General features: G+C 39.5%; 1 protein-coding gene and 1 long non-coding RNA gene across 2 annotated transcripts; one reads left to right on the top strand and one right to left on the bottom strand.

Annotated features, from left to right (window-relative positions):
• Nucleotides 1-25: 25 nt before the first annotated feature.
• Nucleotides 26-5738, bottom strand: LOC146401867 (uncharacterized). Its single transcript, XR_014811241.1, has 2 exons — nt 5600-5738; nt 26-723 (listed from the first exon to the last, which is right to left on the bottom strand). It is a non-coding gene; the product is annotated as an uncharacterized LOC146401867 (long non-coding RNA).
• DIO2 (iodothyronine deiodinase 2) lies at nt 5313-19937 on the top strand. The gene is given in 2 exon segments (NM_001001626.3): nt 5313-5837; nt 14252-19937. Coding segments are annotated over 2 exon segments (798 nt in total). The 5' UTR covers nt 5313-5615; the 3' UTR covers nt 14828-19937.
• Nucleotides 19938-20199: the final 262 nt, after the last annotated feature.

The raw sequence follows: 20199 nt of genomic DNA, 5'->3' as shown, positions 1-20199 counted from the left end.
GTAAGACCACTTATAAAGAATGACCTATTTTATTTTAAATTTTATTATCATCTGGTGGTTTCCTATGAGCCGTGGAATGAAACAAAGTAGAGGAAAAGTTGTTCCAAAGATGATGACTGATTTTGACCATGTTCCCTTGTTTCTTTTGGTCTGTTGCATTAGATCAAGGATTTAGGGTGAATGAAGACATTGAGTCAAATTTTTTGGAAAAGAGAGGGTGAGTTCAATTTGTTCCCTCTGAGGACTTTTTGTTCTGAAGGAATTCATCGTGTATAACTTTACAGAGTGTTCTCGTCTCCTCCACTACCCTCTATCCAACCCTGCTGTCTCTAGAGGTTAATAAACTATTCTCAAAACTAACACTCAGAGAGCCTTACAGCACCTGGAGAGTTTTGAGCAGGTGGGGTGGGGACTGGCCATCAATTTAGATTTAGACCAGGTCAGTAGCAAATGAAGGCTGTTGTTTCCTAACAGCTGTTTAGAGGCCTCTGTGAAATGAGGTGCTGGCATCCATCCAGTATCTGGACAGCTGTCTTCCTCAAAAAATCATTGCCACAATTGGCATTAATTGGCTCTCTTGCTGGCAGTCTCTGCAGGCAGTTCATTGAATTCTTCTTGTCTTTCTCCTCTCCACCCTCTCATCTTCCTTTTCTCCGTTTCTGCTTTCCCTCTCCTCCTGTGTTTTCCTTCTTCCTTTCCTTCTCTGTCTTGCCAGTAGGTGGCCTGGAAGAAAAAAGAGCAGCTGCAGTTCAGGGGAAGAATGCATTAACACCTCAGACTGTGCTCTTTGCCAAGGCTTGCAAAGGGACCTAAGACACAGCAGACTATTGGGATAGAATGCTGATACCACCCACAGTGTCTGTCTTCTCAGCTCCAGCCCTAAGTTGCTTTGCTTAAGGTGTGTCAGAGTTTACTCTGGGGTTGTCTGTTTTATCCATGGAGCTTCTCCTTTCATCACAGGGCAGGGAATATGGCTGTGTTTGTAGAATGGATGGGCCCACAGGGAATTTTGAGTGATTCAGTAGTTGTGGTGTAAACCCTTCATTATAACTCTCTCAGCACAACTAGGAGTCACTAGAGATGGAAGGTTGTACAGTCTGATTTCCTTCTTTGATAAGGGGAAAGGTATTTGGGGGGGGATATGTAGGGTAATTATATTCCCAAATGCAGAATCAGTGCTCCTGTCCTGACCAGACATTTTTTGATCTGTAATATATTTATTTGACAAAGTTGTATAAAGTAAAATTTAATCTCCATTTAAAAATTATATTTAACAACACACTTTATTCTATCAGAAGGAATAAAATTCTGTGATACTACGATGGTTTGAAAATACACAACCTGGGTTCCACACAATTCCTAAATGCTCTTTGGTGTCTCCAGATAACAATAAGGAAAGAGCTTCCATTCTTGAAATCTCCAAGTCTGCTTTCATGTTATGCAACTTCATTTCCTTGGTCTCAATTTCAGAGTCAAAAAGTGGACTAAAGGAAGCCTAATCACTCATGGGCTTATTTTTCCAACAAGAAGGAGGCAATGGTAGGACATTACGGCTTAAGAAAAAAATAAAAAATGAACAATTTTACAGTGGTTCTGTACTTATTAAAAAGCCTAAATCTTTGCTCTAGGCTGCCACTCTTTGGAATTTAAATCCTGTGTACCACACTGCAAGGGGAATTTCAGCCATTAAGACACACATTTGTTTGCATTGAACTCACTGCCGGCTTCATTGTTAAGAACACTTACATGACCAAGGAGAGATCCAAACCTTTCAAATGGAACCAGGAACTTTTGGGGTGGTATAAAACAGTTGTGAAAGCCCAAATATCCTTTGCCATTCAGAAGGTAAGATTGCTTAGTGCTACCACTTTGGGCAAGGGTTTTCATTCTCAGAATAATGATTGGGACCAATAAAATAGTCATGTAAGAGGAGTTCCCATTGTGGCACAGCAGAAACGAGTCCGACTAGGAACCATGAGAATGTGGGTTCGATCCCTGGCCTCGCTCAGTGGGTTAAGGATCCAGCATTGCCGTGAGCTGTGATGTAGGTTGCAGACGTAGCTTGGATCCTGCATTGCTGTGGCTGTGGCTCAGGCCAGCAGCTGTAGCTCCAATTAGGCCCCTAGCCTGGGAACCTCCATATGCCGCAGGTGCGACCCTAAAAACCAAAGGAAAAAAAAAAGTAAGAACTGCAGTTTAGAATTGGGAAAAATATCCAGTTCTGATTCTACAACCTTGACAATCTACTTTCTCTCACTTACATGATGGGACAAATCATACTCTGTCACCTTATGGGTTGTTTTGTTAATAGGTATAAAATTACTTGGAAGATCAAAGTGCTAAATATTATTAATAATTAGGACAAGCAACTGTGAACCCATGTGTAAAAAGAAATCTCTTTGCAGAAATGTAATCTCTAGATTGGTCAGATTGTCTAACAGGCAAAATAAAGGCACTTGGTTTGGTGATTTATTTATTCATTCATTTAGAGAAAATGATAGAGGAAATCTGAGAAATGTCACAATCAGATTGGTTATCTGTTCTTCAATTAAAAAAACCTTTCAAATTCTTCTGACTTCAAAGGAAAAAAAAAAAGGTAAAAAGGAAAAGAAGCCAGTCTGATTTATAACCATTTGTGGTCTGCCTTGAACTTTCACTTAAAAAGAAAGAAAGCCTTTTTTTCCCCCTGATTTTTCTACCAATCCCTCTCCTTAGGTTACCATTTCTAAACATAGCCCCCCACCCCTACCCCACTGAAAGCAAATGACAAGTGAGGGAGAATTGGTTTATAGCTGCCAAAAAGTCTCTACCTGGAAGGAGCACTGGTTTAATTCAAACAGACCAAATGAATGTCTGAGAATGGGTGATTTTAAGGCTTGGGCAGTGAGTGGAAGTGTCATTTCCTGAGTCCACACCTTCTTCTGTCATTGTTGGCTGGGACTTTGTCTACCACTGTAACCTTCCCATCTACACCAGTTAAAATACCATGTTGTCACCTCCCTTTCTTTGTCCCTTCTTTTCTTTCATAGGGACATCAAGATTGAAGGAATGAATGAAGTAAATGTTATGTATACACATAATCTTCTTTTGCTAATGATGTATGCTAGGCATAGGAAAAATAATTTTCTAGGTGGTTTACGTTCACTTTTCTAAGCTCTAAAGTCATCTCCAAAAATATAATCTATGGGATGCAAATCCAAAACTCATCATGGACTAAACCGATGATAAGAATGAAAGAATCGGGTTTTTAGGAGAATAGGGAGGGGCGAGGTTTGTGTTAATGGGGAGGGCCACGCCCCACGTCCACCAAGGCACAATTCTGGGGCACCCCAGTTACATTAGTCACATCATATTGTATGTGGATGGTGCCCCCTAGTGGTGAGCAATGCATGCCCGCCCATTCATCCATTCAGGACATCCTCGGATTTAGGGTGTGCCAGGCATGGCTCTAACTGCTGAGCGATAGCAATGAACCAAGCAGAAAACTCTGGTCTCTCTGAACCTAGAGACAGTTTCATTCAATTATTTTTTTAAATGCAAAAAGTACTGTGCCAACCAAATAAAATGCCTGTGCATGCAGAATATGGCCCATGGGGCCACCAATTAATGACCCCGCTCTAGGCTTTTAAATTACCTCTGTGATCTTGCAAGTTTTAACCACAGGGACAAAACACAGAAATGTACTGACCATATATTTGCACCCACTGCTTAATGAGAGCTCCCTGTACATCAAGTAAGCTAATTATTTTTCAATTAACATTCTATATCCCCACCCCAGTGCCTGTACTTGCCACTCCTTCTTCCAAGAAAACTTAATTCCTAGAGGTGATCTGTTAGGTAAGTGAGGAAGGAAAATTAGAATGAGATGAGGGTCATGGCATTCTGCCAAAGCATTGTCTGCCTAAGCACCTGTCAGTTCTGGAGACTAATGGGAGAAGCAAGCCATTGAGCATGGTCAGTGTGATTCTTGAGCCAATTCAAAGTCTGCTCTTAACCACCTACAAATTTAATTAATTTTTTTCAAGCAAAAAGGAAGATTCCCTAAAGTGTCAGGTGTTTTAGGGGTTAGGTTAACAGAAACAGGGCAAATTTAAAGAGCTCTTTTATAAAGGAATTTATTTATCATCCTTATGGCATCTTAATGCCATTTGATGGGAAGTTTTAATTTAATCTGTGTATAGGCAAAATGGAAATAAAGGAAGATCTGGTCATCTAGCTACTGGGAGATTTTCTCTTTTCTTTTCTTTCTTTCTTTGCCTTGGAAACTTCAGTAAAACTGAAAAGAAAACTTGTATTAGTTTTCTACAAGAAGCTTTAAAGAAGTGTTGTGATGGTACTCAAAGAGTTTAAAAAGTTTTCCACCTCACGACTCACTTTGAATTTTCTTAAATAAGATCATCACTCAAAAATATTTAAAAAACCTAGGTCAGAAATCTGAAGAGACCATCATAGTATACAGACATAAAAACGGAGGGTAAGTATTCACATCCACTAAGAAATAGAGCAGAGACAGTCTAAGATTACTCTCCTCTTTTCTACCTGCCTTCCAGGATTCCTTCTTTCCAAAAACCCCTTTTAAGTGCACACTAACAATAATCAGATGAGAGGTAGTTTCCCTATCAATCCACAGATTATATTAAATAACTTCCCAAAGTTTGGGAGCATTTCCTGAAAATCCTCAAAGGTATTAATTTTTTTCCTTCTCTCTCTTTAAATCACAAAGCAAAATTCCACTGTCTCTCTGCCCCCCCCCCCACTTCTTAAAAAAAAAAAAAAAAAAAAAAACTTGTCGAGTTTTGCTTTTCTATTCACTGCAGTCCTGGCCAAAGTAAAGCCCTCTTTCTCAATGACGTCAAGATCTTTACCAAGATTAGGCTTTCATTTCTCTATTGCAGCAATTAGCCAGGGAATGTATAAAAGGCTTCAGGGAGCCTCACTGGGCTGCAGAGAGAGAGGCACTTTGCACCACAGACAGATAGCACGAAGGAACAGCCAGAGGGAGTCAGGAAAAAGAGAGGAGCCGGTCGCTCCTGGAGAAGGGAGAAAGTGAGACAGGCTAGGAGAAGAAGAGAAAGTGTGTGTAAACGGAGTAAAGAAGGGAAAAAACTACCCTTAAAGCACATTTTAAAAACTTTGGCAATTCTAGAAAGAAACAGGCTACGTTTCAGAACCTAGAAACAATGCGACGCTAAAGAGAATTTTGCAAATCTCTGCCACAGTCTCATAGGTGCTTGGAAATGAAAGTAGAACTGCTTGTCTTTAACCGACTCTGAGAGGGGTAACTGGATTAGGGACGGGTACGCCAGTGTTTTTTTTTTTTTTTTTTTTTTAACATCTTAAATCCTGAAAAAAAAAAAGCAGCAGCTCCGTATTGAATGAATTGATGGGCACACTCCAACTACTGGGCTGGAGAGACTGGACTTGGTCTTGCCATTTCTGCTTCTTTGAAAAAGGAGACAACTTGGGCTTCCTTTTAATTTAGTTTTTCTCCTTCTCCCCCACCCCCAACCTCCCCCCTCACCTCCCCCACTCCCCTCTATCACCACCCCCCTGTTAAATAAGAGGGTGAAAGGGAACCAGAGCGCACAAGGAAACTGACCCAGGAGGCAGAGAAGATGGGCATCCTCAGCGTAGACTTGCTGATCACACTGCAAATTCTGCCAGTTTTTTTCTCCAACTGCCTCTTCCTGGCGCTCTATGACTCGGTCATTCTCCTCAAGCACGTGGTGCTGCTGCTGAGCCGCTCCAAGTCCACCCGCGGGGAGTGGAGGCGCATGCTGACCTCAGAGGGAATGCGCTGCATCTGGAAGAGCTTCCTCCTCGATGCCTACAAACAGGTGAGCTGCGCCAGAGCAGAGGGGCTTTGCAGGGCAGCCGGCAGGGGCAGGAGTGGGGATGCTGGGGACTGGGGCCTGGAGGGAGCATTGGCTTGAGGACTCGGGAGCCCTGTTCGGGGACGTAGCGGTTATGCTCAAGTGAGCTCCCCTGCTTACTCTCTACACCTGTGACACAAACTAGATTTGGGGATGACAGGCATTAAGCCACAATGGCTCTATGTAACCCAAGAAGGAGCCTTTCTAATAAGAGTCATTCATGCTTGCTGTGGAGTAGAGGGTATTTGTGCCCGAGATTAACTTTGGGAAAAGTCAGAAAATCTTGGGGGAGGGCAGACTGCTGAATTTATTCTGCTCTTGTCATAAACTGGCATGATATTTTGCTTGTTGAGAGGCTATGTGAGGTGCTTTAGGAAAGACAGTTCAATGGGTAGACACTAAATAGCAAGGGGAAAAAAAGGTGCCACTCAAAACTCTCAGGGAGTTGACAGGATTTAACAAAATAGTCACAGCAGGTGTGATTTAGCATAATAGCTGCTTCATTTCTGGTGGAGGTAAGAGTTAATGAAAGCAAGCCTGTGTGTACCATCCTCAACTTCAATTTGGATTTGAACCTTTTGAAGCAGTTCTCAGGCACTGAGTCCCGAGTTACCAGATATCAGTTGGCAGCAGAACCATCTGAGAACTAGCTGTCAAAATTCCAGACTTTGTTCTGGAAACCACATTTGCTTTGTTTCTCAAAAGTGAAGTAAGTTGTCTAGGGAAGAGCAGATAAGTCTACAGCTCATGACAATCTCAAAGCTGTTATAACTCATGCTCGGAACACTGGAACAATGGCCTCTTGCTTACGTGCAAGAGTCCTGTCCCAGGGGCTGCTGTCTCAAAACCAGAGTGATCTTTGTTTCTAAGTGAAGAATGCTACTGGGAGATGGTGGCACATCCTCAGCTCAGATGCTCAGGGGCAAAGAGGAAAGAGCACTGGTCCTTTGTCGCTTTGCTCCCTCTGCCTGTGCTCACCCTTGTGACTGCTGAGGGTATCTGGGCTTAGGAAGCATTGACTCATCTGACAAAAGCTACAGTCCAAGCAGACATTCTTGGTTTTTCATAATAGTATTGAAGGACCTTGCCCAAGATGCCAGGCAAGTGAATTTGAGAGGAATATGGAAGCCAGTGAAATGGTACACTCTAGGCAGGCAAGCACCTCAGAAACAGAGGCCGAAAACTCAGATTAAGAGGGGGAAGGGGATGAGTCCTCCATAAATAGTACACTCAAAAAATAAATGTATGCACCAGGAAAGGAAAAGAGGTAACTTCTAGTAACAAGGAACCCAGAGTAGGATCCTTCCACTGACAATCAAACAAGTGCTCAAGAAGAAAATATTCATTTTAAATTAGGGACGTTTTACTACCACACGTGTCCTTGTTATTGAGAGTAACCTACATGAAGGTCTGCATTTGTTGTCCTAAAGACAGGGTAATAGTAAGAGCTCTTGTTAGCAAGGGAAACTTTCTTTATAATAATCTGAAATGATATTCCAGGTTCTGCCAGTAAAGGCCCATTTTATACTGTGTACATGGGGTGAATGGGAGATGTGGGAGATGATCATTTTGTTTCCACAAATATATACATTGAATGTGAAATGTGTATGTTTCTTTTTTTGGAGGAGTAGAAAATTTGGAGGAGAGTGGAGTGTACATAAGTATGTCAGACATATTATTAATTAGGAAGTTTCCTCATCTATATCTGATTCATAGATGCTAGGAGATAACATGGCAATGCCAGTTATTTGATCTCAGTGTTTTAAACTCTTACTTTTTTGAAAGCTAGCTGACTTTTGCCTATAAATGAAAAGTCACGGCTTTGGAGAATTTCACTTATATGCATACCTACTCTCACATAAAATAATGAAGGTTGTGATGTTATCCACAAATATTAAATGAGGTTGTTTCTCCTATTAAACAGCTTATTGAAATAAAAATGGAAAAGGAAAAAGTACCTCTTTAATAAACTTTATCGTTTATTTTTTCACTAATGTATAGTGTTTCATTATGTTGCAATATTTTGTTATTCCTTTTCCAGGAGACTGAGTAGGTTAAGTGGTTCGTTTCCTTTTTTCACACATGGTTTGCATATTATTCTTCTTCTGTATTGTTTCTGTCTACTGACTTGATTACTGACCAAGTTCATGACTGATGTTACAACGTTTACTTTTGATGACTTTTATAATAGCTGCAATGAGAAGCAACCTCAAGTACCCATATATCCAGAGATAAGACTGGACTAGGTTGTGATGAATGAAACATGGTGCACACAGCTGGCACTTAATTTAGGTCTCCTGTCTCCAAATACAGAAAGAGTGGCAGTGGCTGTGGTGGCTTTTGAGGGTCACTCAGAATCTCTGAAACAGGTTGAGTCACTTCCCTGAATGCTCTTGTCACCTGCGCCTCTGTCTTTGGGTGTAGCCATTTCCAGAGGCACACCAGAGGAGGCTCTGGGATGGCATCACAGTGTTTCACAATCTTGTCTTGCCTTATTTTGAGGCTGCCACTGCCAGAAGTGGAGATTTCCAGGATGAGGGTGTGTGCACATGCCATAGGATGAGGCATGTCGTTTTTAATTCTCCTTATTGTTGAGTGACAGCTACTTGGGAAAGCATTTAGAGAAAGTGCAGTAAAAAGTGTTTTCCCTGTGTTTGGTTCCTGTAGTGGCAACAAAAACATTAAAACAAATTAGAACAAAATAAAGCAAAAACCCCTTCCTCACTAAAATGGTAAATGGGATTTAAAATTAACTTTATGGGGAAACCTTTAAAGACAGTTTGGGTTTGGTTAGAGGGAGCTCCATGTACAGTTTGATAAAATAGAAACTCTCCTGAAAATTGCGAGAGATCGATGTGTTTAATAGATGTTTGTTATTTAAGATTTCCCTAGTCAGTGTCATTGCATCTAACACTGCATCCTTGTGCTGGTGCTCAAAGGCTCAAAAATATAACCAATAAGCAAACTACTCTGTCTGGGAGCCTGGCTCCTACCTAAATGAAGTGTAAAAGTAAACACACAGTATAGATGCTGACAAGCAGTTTAGCTTCTACATGGTCAATATTGCTGTGGCACAGAAAACATATTCATTTGAACATATAATTTTGGTTTTGAAAGGGTCTCTTTGACATTCTCCTCCTCCTCTTCCTTCACCTCAGCCTTTTGACACTCGTTTCTACAATGGAAAATGGCTCTTTTAAGAAAGAAACATTCCCAAAAGAACACAAAGAAGGCTACAGCCAGAGCTTGTTCATCACTTGGATAAAATACTGGGAAATGATAGAGCTTAGAGCTATATTTTCACATTACAAATCAAAAAGAGAATGGCCAACAGGGAATTGAACTCAGAGGAAAGAGTAGGAAGCTTATCCTTCAAATCTGATTCATTTGGCCAATTTGAATGTAAATGGTTAAATCACTCCTTAATAATTTTTTGGCCACATTTCTGAGGACATTGATGTAGGCTGTTTATTATGTCAAAGAATTTGAAATTTCCTGGTAGTTAATAAAACCATTCCAGGGCTTTGGACAGCAAGAAGGATGTGTAAAAATGATTCTGCCATATATGCACCCTCCCATTCTTATCATTTGCTTTGCTTGCTATCATGGGATTAAGTAATATTTTGACCAGAAGCCTTTTTCAGGCTGTAGAAAAGAAAAAAACCAAGGTTAGTAGTATATGCTCTATTTCCAGCTTCTACTTAATGAATGGTTCTTTCTTTTTTTTTTTTTTTCTCGCCCTGCATTTCACAGTCCACATGCTAAAGCAGTATTATCCTTTTCCCCATGCAAAACTGTCAGCAAAAGGAATCCTATCATCAAGGGAATTAAATATGTGCCATGTATTTACACTCTTGTTCATATTTATAAATATGGGTATTGCAACATTTGAGCTTGGCCTAGAGATGTCCTCTCTTGTAAAATTATAAACCCTTTATTTACCTCTCTTGTTGGTGTTGTGTTGATGTTGAATACAAAACCATAAGAAAGGACAACTTAATAGTGCAGATGAGAGAGATAAAAGTCAGTGATGATATTACATTTTACGTATGTCCTTTCTGATCCTTGCAAAATAAAGGCACCCTTTGGGAACATCGGAACTTCAAAACCAATTAGTGGAAATGATGCTTCTTGTGTTTGGGCATTAAATACTGGGCAGGGTTCTCTTTAGAGCAGCTAATGCTGGCAGGGAAAGAGGTACCGACCTAATTACTCTTCCGCAAGAGTAAAAAATGCCTTTTGAATGCCTCTTTGGCAAATATGTCTCATTAAGGACAAAAACCAAACACAAACCCTCTAAGAAGGAGAAATTAAGATGATAGGTAACTTGTGGCCAGGAGACTTTCTGTGCCACTGTGGGAAATTAAAACAAAGTTTGGAAGTACCAGGGGATAACTTGTTTTTGTTGAGCTTCTTTCCTGCAGCCTCAGTGTTATTATGGGACCAACTTTATTTTCTTCATCATTTTGGCTTTTTGTCAAGGAATGCTTTGCTCCTGGGGAAAGCAAAGAATCTTCCATCATTGAAGACCATGGTGCTTCTCCCGTTCCATCTCAGCTGGGTGTAATGCCAAGCAAACCATGAAATTCTCCATTTGAAATGTTGGTCATAACAGGAATTTAATTTTCATGGTAACCGAATGGGAAGATAAGAAATGGACAATGATGTCCATCTAAAAGATTTTTTTTTTAAAGCAGACTTTTTTTAATTGCTGAAGTTTTTTTTTTTCTTTATTGCTGCTCTATTGTCCTCTAACAGAAGTGTTTAGCAAAATGGACAAGTTTTATGATTAGTATGTGATACCAATAAAAGCAGACTACTGCTCTACTCAGATGTGGCCTTCCAAGTCATGGGTGTATATTGTTCCCTCATGTTTTCTTAACAACATTGTTCTTACCTATGCATTTACTCTTACCGAGTCACCCTCATGAAAAGGATAATTCTGTTTATGATATTCTCATCTGAAGTTGAGTCCTATGGCCACTCAGCAAAATAAAGAGGACTGGCTGCTTTCATTTTATGCACTACTCAGCTGAGATAATCAAGAACAGAACAGCAGCATTAGGTGTTGATTGCTGCAGTGTGCTCTACTGTGGGGCTCCAGGATTCGCTCTTCTAAATAATCTGTCTCAGTGAGCTCATCCATCACCCAAATGTGATTATGTTCATTATAGGTCAGAGTTATTATTAAGTGTAAAATTCTTCACTGATCTCTAACTAGGATAATAGCAACTATCACTCATTCAAGAATGTATTCAACCCCAAATTTTTAAGTATATGTATAAATTTTTTTCCCATCTTAACAAAATGCCCCCCCCCCCCACATACAGAAAGGGCATTATATATTTGGCAGCTTTCCTAATTTTTGATGTTAGAGTGAAGGTGTTGGACTTGTTCTAAGTCTTCTAAGGTGAACTAATCTGCACGTTGAAAGCAATTACATGACTGAATTCCACATTGTTACTAAGAAGGAGAAGGTGCTTTAACTTTCCAAGAAAATTAATTACAGGTAACAAGCGAGTCACCTGTGACTGAAGTCAGGTTAGATTATTCAGTTGAATAGTCAGGAATAATGTAAGGATGAACAGTCTTGCTTGGGTGAGAGTCAGGGGCATCAGAGGCCCATTTAACAAGACTGCACAATTGTTCAGAGTTCTTAAAAATGACTCCAAAATGCAGATGGATGTTTTCACCTACCAAGAACCTACAAATCTCTAGTCCAGAGATGATTTCTCTCCTGTGTATGGGTTATTCACTTACAGAGAGGTTGCTACCGCAGCTAATGGATTTAGACTAATCTGAATGCATTCAGATCTTTATATCACAGTATGTTGAGAAACATAGCACAAAAGTATTGTCAAAAGCAGCCATCCTAGGATCATTATTGCTATTTTAAGTGGGAAAGATCTAACAAGAAGGTGATGTTAATACTGCGTATTCCCTAAATCTACAAAGGAGTACAAAAAGAACCTGTGGATGAAAAGGTTGATAATACCTTTAAAAATCTATATTTAAATTTTAAGTGTATTTCAAAACCTTAGAAGTGTCTCTTATATAAAACAGTCCATCTAAAATTGGCTGATTAGGTTCCTTCATCTAGTGTCACTTGCAAATTCCCCAAGAAAATTAATATAAATAAAATAACTTCCTCTCTGATTATAACTGAAAACAAACATACTTATTTAAATCATACCAACAGCTTCCTTTTCTAAGAAAGAAGATTATTATTCTAAGGTTACTTTAGAAAACTAATAGTACTTGTTTCAAACCTGCTCTGCTAAGATTTTTCACGATGGAGAGAAAGGGCTTCTTCCTCCTCGATAATTAAAATGAGTTATATGCATTAATGTTGGATAGACAATTCTTAATAAAAGCCCTTGAGTGTTTTTTATCAGTTTGGATTGTTGAGTTTTCAACAGTTTACTTCTAAGTGACTTCAGTGAATAGCAATGTTATATGTGGTGGTGTTTATATGAGGGGAAAAGTCGATCCAGTTGGAAGTGTTTTGCAATATTAAGGATAGTGTATAAAAATCAATTGTACTATTGTACATTGTCCCCAATGTTATTGGCTTTGATTAAACCATTCTAGAGGAAGGTCCAGTTGTGTTAATTCAAACTGAAGTAATTGGCTCTTTTATGTTGCCTGTTTTTTTATTATCAATTTGTAGATTCAGAGACCAGCAAACTTTCAGTCTGTGTTCACCTATTTAAACCATGTGCAAAGGGAGCCAATGCAACAATTTTCTTCTGTGCCTCTTCTGCCTGAGGATTTTATAATCCAGAGTAATTTGTTAATAAAATGTATGGTAGAAAAGTAAATGAGGAGTTCCCATTGTGGCTCAGTGGTAATGAACCTGACTGGTATCTATGAGGATGTGGGTTCGATCCCTGGCCTCTCTCATTGGGTTAAGAATCCCGCATTACCATGAACTGTGGTGTAGGTTGCAGATGCGGCTGGGATCCTGAGTTGATGTGGCTGTGGCATAGATCAGCAGCTGCAGCTCTGATTCAACCCCTAACCCAGGGAACTTCCATATGCCACATCTGCAGCCCTAAAAACCAAAAAAATAAAAATAAAGATAGAAAAAAAAAAAAAAAGTAAATGGTTTGTGACTTCTAACAAAGGAAGCAAAAAAAAAAAAAAATAGATGAAAAATGAGAAGTTAAAAGTAGAATTCTACAAAAAATAAAACGATGTTTTTGTTTATTCATTTGTTTGTTTAGTGGAAATAGTGTGGCCCTAGTCAAAAGAACTCCAAAGTATGCAGTAGCCATAAACACCTCCAAGAAGGATATCCTGCTGAGGACAGCTCAAATCACTTCTACGTTAAAAAACGTAGAACTGGAATTCCCACTGTGGCTCAGGGGAAACAAAGCTGACTAGCATCCATGAGGATGCAGGTTCTATCCCAGGCCTTGCTCAGTGGGTTAAGGATCTGCATTGCCGTGAGCTGTGGTGTAGGTCGCAGATGCGGCTTGGATCTGATGTTGCTGTGGCTGTGGCACAGGCCAGTGGTTACAGCTCTGATTCAATCCTTAGCCCGAGAACCTCCATGTGCCATGGATGTAGCCCTAAAAAGCAAAAGAAAACAGAAAACACATAGAATTACCTAGGAAAATGGTGTTCTGTTTCACATGTTTGGATGGCATCTATAATGGCAGCCTACACCCCTGCAGTGATTACTAGTGTGCAAAGAGTTCTTTTCCTTGTGTTATCCTCTTATAACTGTTTGAAGAAGACAGGCACCATTACCACCATCTTACAGATGGGAAAGCTGAAGTGCTGAAGAGATTAAGTGGGAGGAAGCCTTCTTATAAATGGGAACCCCAGGTTTTCTAGTTCTGGCCAGGAAGAGAGCCCATTGCTCTCTTTGTCCATTGTTTAAGATTAAATGACTTAGCATCAGGCAAGAAAATAAAAGTCTTTTCTGAGTACTTTAGAATTCAGAAGTGAGAATTCAAAAAGAGGTACGATGTCCCACAACTCTGATAATTTATTTTAAAGTAGACCGTTCACTTTTTACTTTTAAAATGGTCAATTAATCATTCGTTATACGTTGTGTGCTAAGCACTGACACACACAAAAAGGATAGTAACGAATACCAGTCTCAACTTAATTATGAAGAGAGTTAGCTCCAGTGTCTTCAATGAGGAAAATAATTACCTTTAGTGACTCCACAGAATGAAAAAGACTTTTATTCTCTTTAGTGCCATTCATTACATTACCTGCCATGATGGCTCTTTCCTCAAATTGATACATGTTTACCATATCCTCTGAAGAAAATACCACAATTTATTAGAGTCAATTGTTTCTAGATGATCTGACTTGAAGTGACAAGGTGTTTAATCTCTTCCTCTTTCATTTTTCACCACCAGGTGAAATTGGGTGAAGATGCACCCAATTCCAGTGTGGTGCATGTCTCCAATCCCGAAGGAAGCAACAACCATGGACATGGTACCCAGGAGAAAACAGTTGATGGAGCTGAGTGCCACCTTCTGGACTTTGCCAACCCTGAGCGCCCACTGGTGGTCAACTTTGGCTCAGCCACTTGACCTCCTTTCACTAGCCAGCTGCCAGCCTTCAGTAAACTGGTGGAGGAGTTCTCATCAGTGGCTGATTTCCTATTGGTCTACATTGATGAGGCTCATCCTTCAGATGGTTGGGCAGTACCTGGGGATTCTTCTTTGTCTTTTGAGGTGAAGAAGCACCAGAACCAGGAAGACCGATGTGCAGCAGCTCATCAGCTTCTGGAGCGTTTCTCCTTGCCGCCCCAGTGCCGAGTTGTGGCTGACCGCATGGACAATAATGCCAACGTAGCTTATGGGGTAGCGTTTGAACGTGTGTGTATTGTGCAGAGACAGAAAATTGCTTATTTAGGAGGGAAGGGCCCCTTCTACTACAACCTTCAAGAAGTCCGGCGTTGGCTGGAGAAGAATTTCAGCAAGAGATGAAAACTAGATTAGCTGGTTAAAAGTATGATTGCAACAGAGCTTTTTAAATATATATATATGTGTGTGTGTGTGTAAAGAAAAGGAAACTAAGAACTGAATCCACTGTTTCAACTGAGTCCTATTATCTCACTGAAAGACAGGAATTTACAAGTCAGAAGAGCATAAACCTCTAACATCTCAATAAACTTTCACCACTTAAATGGCTTTGGGCTCAAAAGTAGCCCCATCATTTCTCTTCCTAGTGAAAAGCCCTGAAATGAAAAGATTCCAAGATGGAAAAGAAGAAATCTTATTTCAGCATGTGTTCAGTCTTCCCTGAGAAAGAAGTGATACAGCTGATGCATGCTTTGGGACCCGAAGGAAAGATTTACCTTATCAACTACTATGCTAGGGGAGCTACCATCATTGTTAGTAAAGGGTATTGCTTAGGCTTTCTTCAGCATGGATAGAGCCCAACTGGATAAGTCCTAAATATGTACTTATAATGAGTCTTCAGACCCAGGCCGTGTGGCTAGGACCTTAGTGTTTAACATGTTAGAGTACTTTCTGATGTTCTAATGCCTAGCCATGTAATGCTCTATGTTGGCCTGAATATCCCAGGACTCACAGGTATATTTGCAGATATCAAGAATGATCCCTGCTTGGAGGGTTAGAATGATCATCCGAAATCTGATGGCTACTTGCTAGGCAGGTGGGGGGAAGCACTAGAAGAAAATCAAGTTGACAATCTAGGAAAATGAGGCAGAAAACAATTAGAAGGTTTCATAGAGCTTCATCTTGAAACCATTGAGTGGCACTAATTTGTTAGCTACAGAAACATGGGAACATAACACCAGGCCAGAAAAAGAGGCCCAACCAATGTAGCATAGAAAATATACATATGAAATCAGTGAATCTATCATATATTCCTAGATAGAGAATGGCAGATGGAGAGGGAAAAGACATAGTTTAATATTTTTATTACTTTTAGAAACAGGTTTTTGGTGTGTATATTTTCAATATGTGAATTACACCCCATAATACTGATGAAAGGTAAAACCACTGGGTCCAGTGGTACTGGTCTGTCCCTCTCCATATCCCTACAGTTTTGATGTGGCCCCACTCATTCTTGGTGTCAGTCTCTATGGTAGTGTTCTCTGAATGCTGAGCTCAGCAATATATAAATATATATGTATTCTCAGCTGCTATGGGAGATAGGTGCCGTGGCCATTCAGCTGCAGCATTGTTTTCCTCCCAAAGTAGGTGAACTATAATGAATGAGAGGCGAGAACAAACAAGGTTTCTTCTGGTACAAAATAGAGTTAAGAGAAAGTTTGAGACAATTCCCATCAGTAATTTTTGGAGGCTTTGATGTAAGGCAATTCTCAGTATCATGGAATTTGGTAAAATGGAATTCCCATAAATTTTTGAATTTGGACTTGGGTCTTCCAAATTTGTTCCTCTTAGCTGAGTTGTAGTAATCTAAGATCTCTATAGTACATGATTATACAATTTTAATATATATATATATATATACCATATTTCTCTTTAAAATGGAAATACTATAGTTTTACTTATAAGTAATATAATAACTAATACCCTAACCTCTAAAAGAATAGACCAACCAATTTTGTATCATACATTTTCTATTGTAAATTCGAGGATGTTATCAAATCACAGTATATGGTTATATTTTTATGTACAGTCCAAGACTCTTATGACCATTCCATTAATAATTGAATCATAAAATAAAACTGATAGAAAAAGACATCTAAAGTTGAAAATATCTTCCTGAACTAGTTGCCTGAAATGAGAAAAAAGTGGAAACTCAGTGTGCAAGAACCAAAAGTCTATTTAAAAAAAAAAAAATGGAGCAAGTCATATCACTTCATCATTTATTGTTTAGATATTAAAGCACCATTTTAACTGATTGTTTTTAACTGCAACATTGAAGCTTCCTGGTGTTCTAAATTCTGCAAAACACACCCACAAAGAAACAAATCAAATTTTGAAAAGGCAATGCTACTGAATACATTTCTGGAAAATCACATTGAGAATAGATTATTTCTGAGTCCTCAGTTGTTAAACTATATAACTCGAGGCTTATCAGTGGGCCCCACTGATTTTTAAATTCAAAATGGTGTTGAGATCTGTGTGGTACCCTCGAGAAGAAAAATGAAGACTTGGTGGCAGCACTCTCTCACTGTTGTCCTCAAACTTCCCCTTTGTTCCACATGTACAATAATGGAACAGGATGTCAGAGAAGCTGGTGGGGGGATGAGATTTGGCTAAGGCAGTCAGTGCTAGGGTCTGGGGAAAAGGATGATGGAAAAACTACCCAGTTGTGATATATTTTTAAAGAAAGAAAAGGTTGCGTGCTGTAATTCCTCTCCCTGAGGATAGACCAGTGGAGAAGTGAAACAGAGGAAGTAAAAATACAAAGGCATAGGCTGAATATCAGGGAAAAAGTTATGTTCAGTGGAACATAGAAGAGTTACTGGAAGAAAGGCTGTTAGGGGCCAATGGAGAAAGTGAATTGACAAAGCTCAGGAATCCTACACTATGTAGAATGGCTTGGTGTTATCAGAGTTATGATAAGCCTATAGTTATGTAACTTATTTATCTCAACATAAAATTTTATGATTTCCTGTGATATATCTTTTATGAACTTAACAAGAACTCATTATTTGAGCTAGAGGAGATTTAATGTTTAGCTGGTATGCTCAGAAAAATTATTAGATTTTCAATATCCACCCCACCTATCCTATCTTTTATAAGGTAGGTTCCTTTGAAGAACTGTAATTCTTATTCTCACAAAGTGAAATTTATATATATAATTTCATCATCTTAGTACCTAACATTTCCCACCCCCATAGGCTATGTTTACATGAAGCTATCAGGTTAGCCTTTTAAACTGAGTTAGCTTGTCTATTATTGAAATAGTCTCCAAGCAGTTTTAGGTATTATCATAGCATCTGGATTTACTCAAACACTTAGTGTTTGAAAGCCTTATGTCTTGAAACTATTCAACATTTATTTTATTGTTTAGGGAAAATGTTAGTGGAGTCAGTGATCACTTTCCTGAATGGGCATGAATGAAATGCCTGTAAAATAGGGTAGGAGTGTTTGATACTAAAATGTAACTGACGTCCTTGGAGGAGGGTAGTAGTGCTGTTCTTGCTTTGTATAGCTAAAGCGACAGTCATTTAACTCATACGGCTTTTCATATTCATGTTTTGGATCTCTGGTCCTTTGTCTTCACCCTGTTTATAGAATGTACTCCCGATTTTTGGTAATATCAACTTTGAAATGGCCTATTGATTTAGTTAAATTCTTCTGCCGTCCACCAGGAAATGTCAGTTCTGTGATCAAGGAGAGAAGAAAGCCCTGCTGTCTTTCATTTTGCCTGAATGTTTTTAATTTAGGGGGCCCCTGAATAAAAATTATGAAATGGTGAGGTCATTCATGGGTGCTGCCTTGCTGCATAAAACACCAGAGAAGCAGGTTAAAGACAATGTCTATGCGTTTGGGAAAATTCCTAGCCAGATACAAGATGCTCTCAGCATATCCTATGGGCAATGTTCACAGCAAGAAGAATGCACTGATGTACAGAGCTTCCCATTCTGTAAATCATAAGAAGATAAACATGGGCATTTAGTCTACCTAGTTTGGGAAATAAGTTTAATGAGTTTGGTTAGAATCACATGGCCATTGACAAAGGGGAAAATGTAGGCACCAACTTCTGTCCCATTCAAGGATTAACAGACACCTTACCAGCATTTAGAGCTTTTTGGAATATGCCCAGTGTTAGATTTCTGAGCAGTGGAGATTAACACTGAGGCTTTTAATTCCAGGAGGTTTTTTTTTTTTTAATGATATCGCCAAAAATCAAAGATAAAGTGTTTTTAGTTATGTTCTGACGGTCTCTCTACTTCCTCCTTTAATCTTGAAAATAGAAGCTAAACACAGTCTTCCTGTGTAAGTCCAGAATGGGGCATAAGTATCAGCTTCTGCTTAGTGACCAGCGCTCTCTTTGTAGTCCTGAGGTCCTCTCTGAGAGAAAGGGAACAGGACCTGGGAGATCAAGGAAGTAGCTAACTTTAAAGACCCTAAGGGCTTGGTCTGCTGATCTGGGAAGATTTGAAAAGAATTTCCCACCTTTGGAGGAGGACTGATGAGTGTCATTGAGTGACTTCAGCAAAACATTGCTAAAATGTTTTGTTAAACATGAGCAAAACATTGGGCTACTTCCTAACGCCTTGCATTCTGGAGAGCACCAGAAGCAAGGTCTCAGACTTAAGAGATCCAGTTCTGCTCCAAGGCTAATCTGAACCAATAGAAAGCAAACATGTACAGATATCCAAACAATATTGCTCACACAAGTTGGGGCTTGCTGCCTATCTTGGGCAGCAGCTCTGGAGCTCCAGGGAGTTTATTGCGTATTTACCGAGGAGACTTCGAAGACCCAGGAGATGTTTAATGAAGTCTCTATTTTGGCTCAAATCTCCATCCTTCCCCCATCCCAAAGCAAATAGGTAAACATATAAATGAAAGAAGCCCACAGAAGGGAATGAGAAATAAATTTTTCCCAAGACTTCTCTAGACCATGTCACTGGTTGGTGTGGTTTTTCTGTGTCAAGGTTGGAAGATGTGAAGACATAAGTATCCAGTATTTTATAACCAAAGCAATTAAAAGGTATCGGGGAGGGAATGTTGGCCAGTTTTGTTTAGTTTTGCATCACATTATCACCAGACGCTATCACTAGCCCAAGTAATCGGGCACCCGAAGAGGGAGACGGAGATGTGCAGAGGTTACCAATGTGCAAATGATAACTACTGACGAAAGAGTCAGTGGCTCAGTTAGTGGTTGGATGTAGTCACATTCGTTTGCCTCTGCCCATCTCTGTCTCCCTAGCAAGGAGACTATTCGGGGCACAATGCTATGAGTCCTGGGTAAATGTGGTGAGAATGCGTGTGTGTTTATCTCTGCTTTTCAGTTGCAGAATCAGAAATGCTCTGGAGATTGCCAGTAGAAAGAGTGTAATTATATTGGTGCTGAGTGGTACGTGTGCTTTTAAATTTGTTCTTGTATTTTAATAAACTTTGAATAAAAGAACAAAGTTACTCTTTGGTTCTATTTGTTTATTTTTAAATTACTCTCTAGAACTTGCCCCTGGCTGGAACACATTCATGGTTGACAAGGGAAAGAGAATCCATCATTCTAATATTTATTCCTTGGTATTTGTGGGCAAAATCGCCAGTGATGCCAGGTTATTTTAATCTCATGCTGTGTGCCAGAGTCTTCAAGGAAATCAAGACAAGTTAAGAGAAAATCTTCAGATACTTTCCATATTCATGAACAAGTTGCACAAAGATTTCATGGAAAGGGGCCT

This window comes from Sus scrofa, chromosome 7 (assembly GCF_054392235.1).
Source record: "Sus scrofa isolate SSC_HxYL_T2T_F1_AM1 chromosome 7, Sscrofa_HxYL_maternal_Yorkshire_Landrace_v2.0, whole genome shotgun sequence".
Taxonomy (NCBI): Eukaryota; Metazoa; Chordata; class Mammalia; order Artiodactyla; family Suidae; genus Sus; species Sus scrofa.
This window is presented reverse-complemented; position numbering and strand designations above follow the sequence as displayed.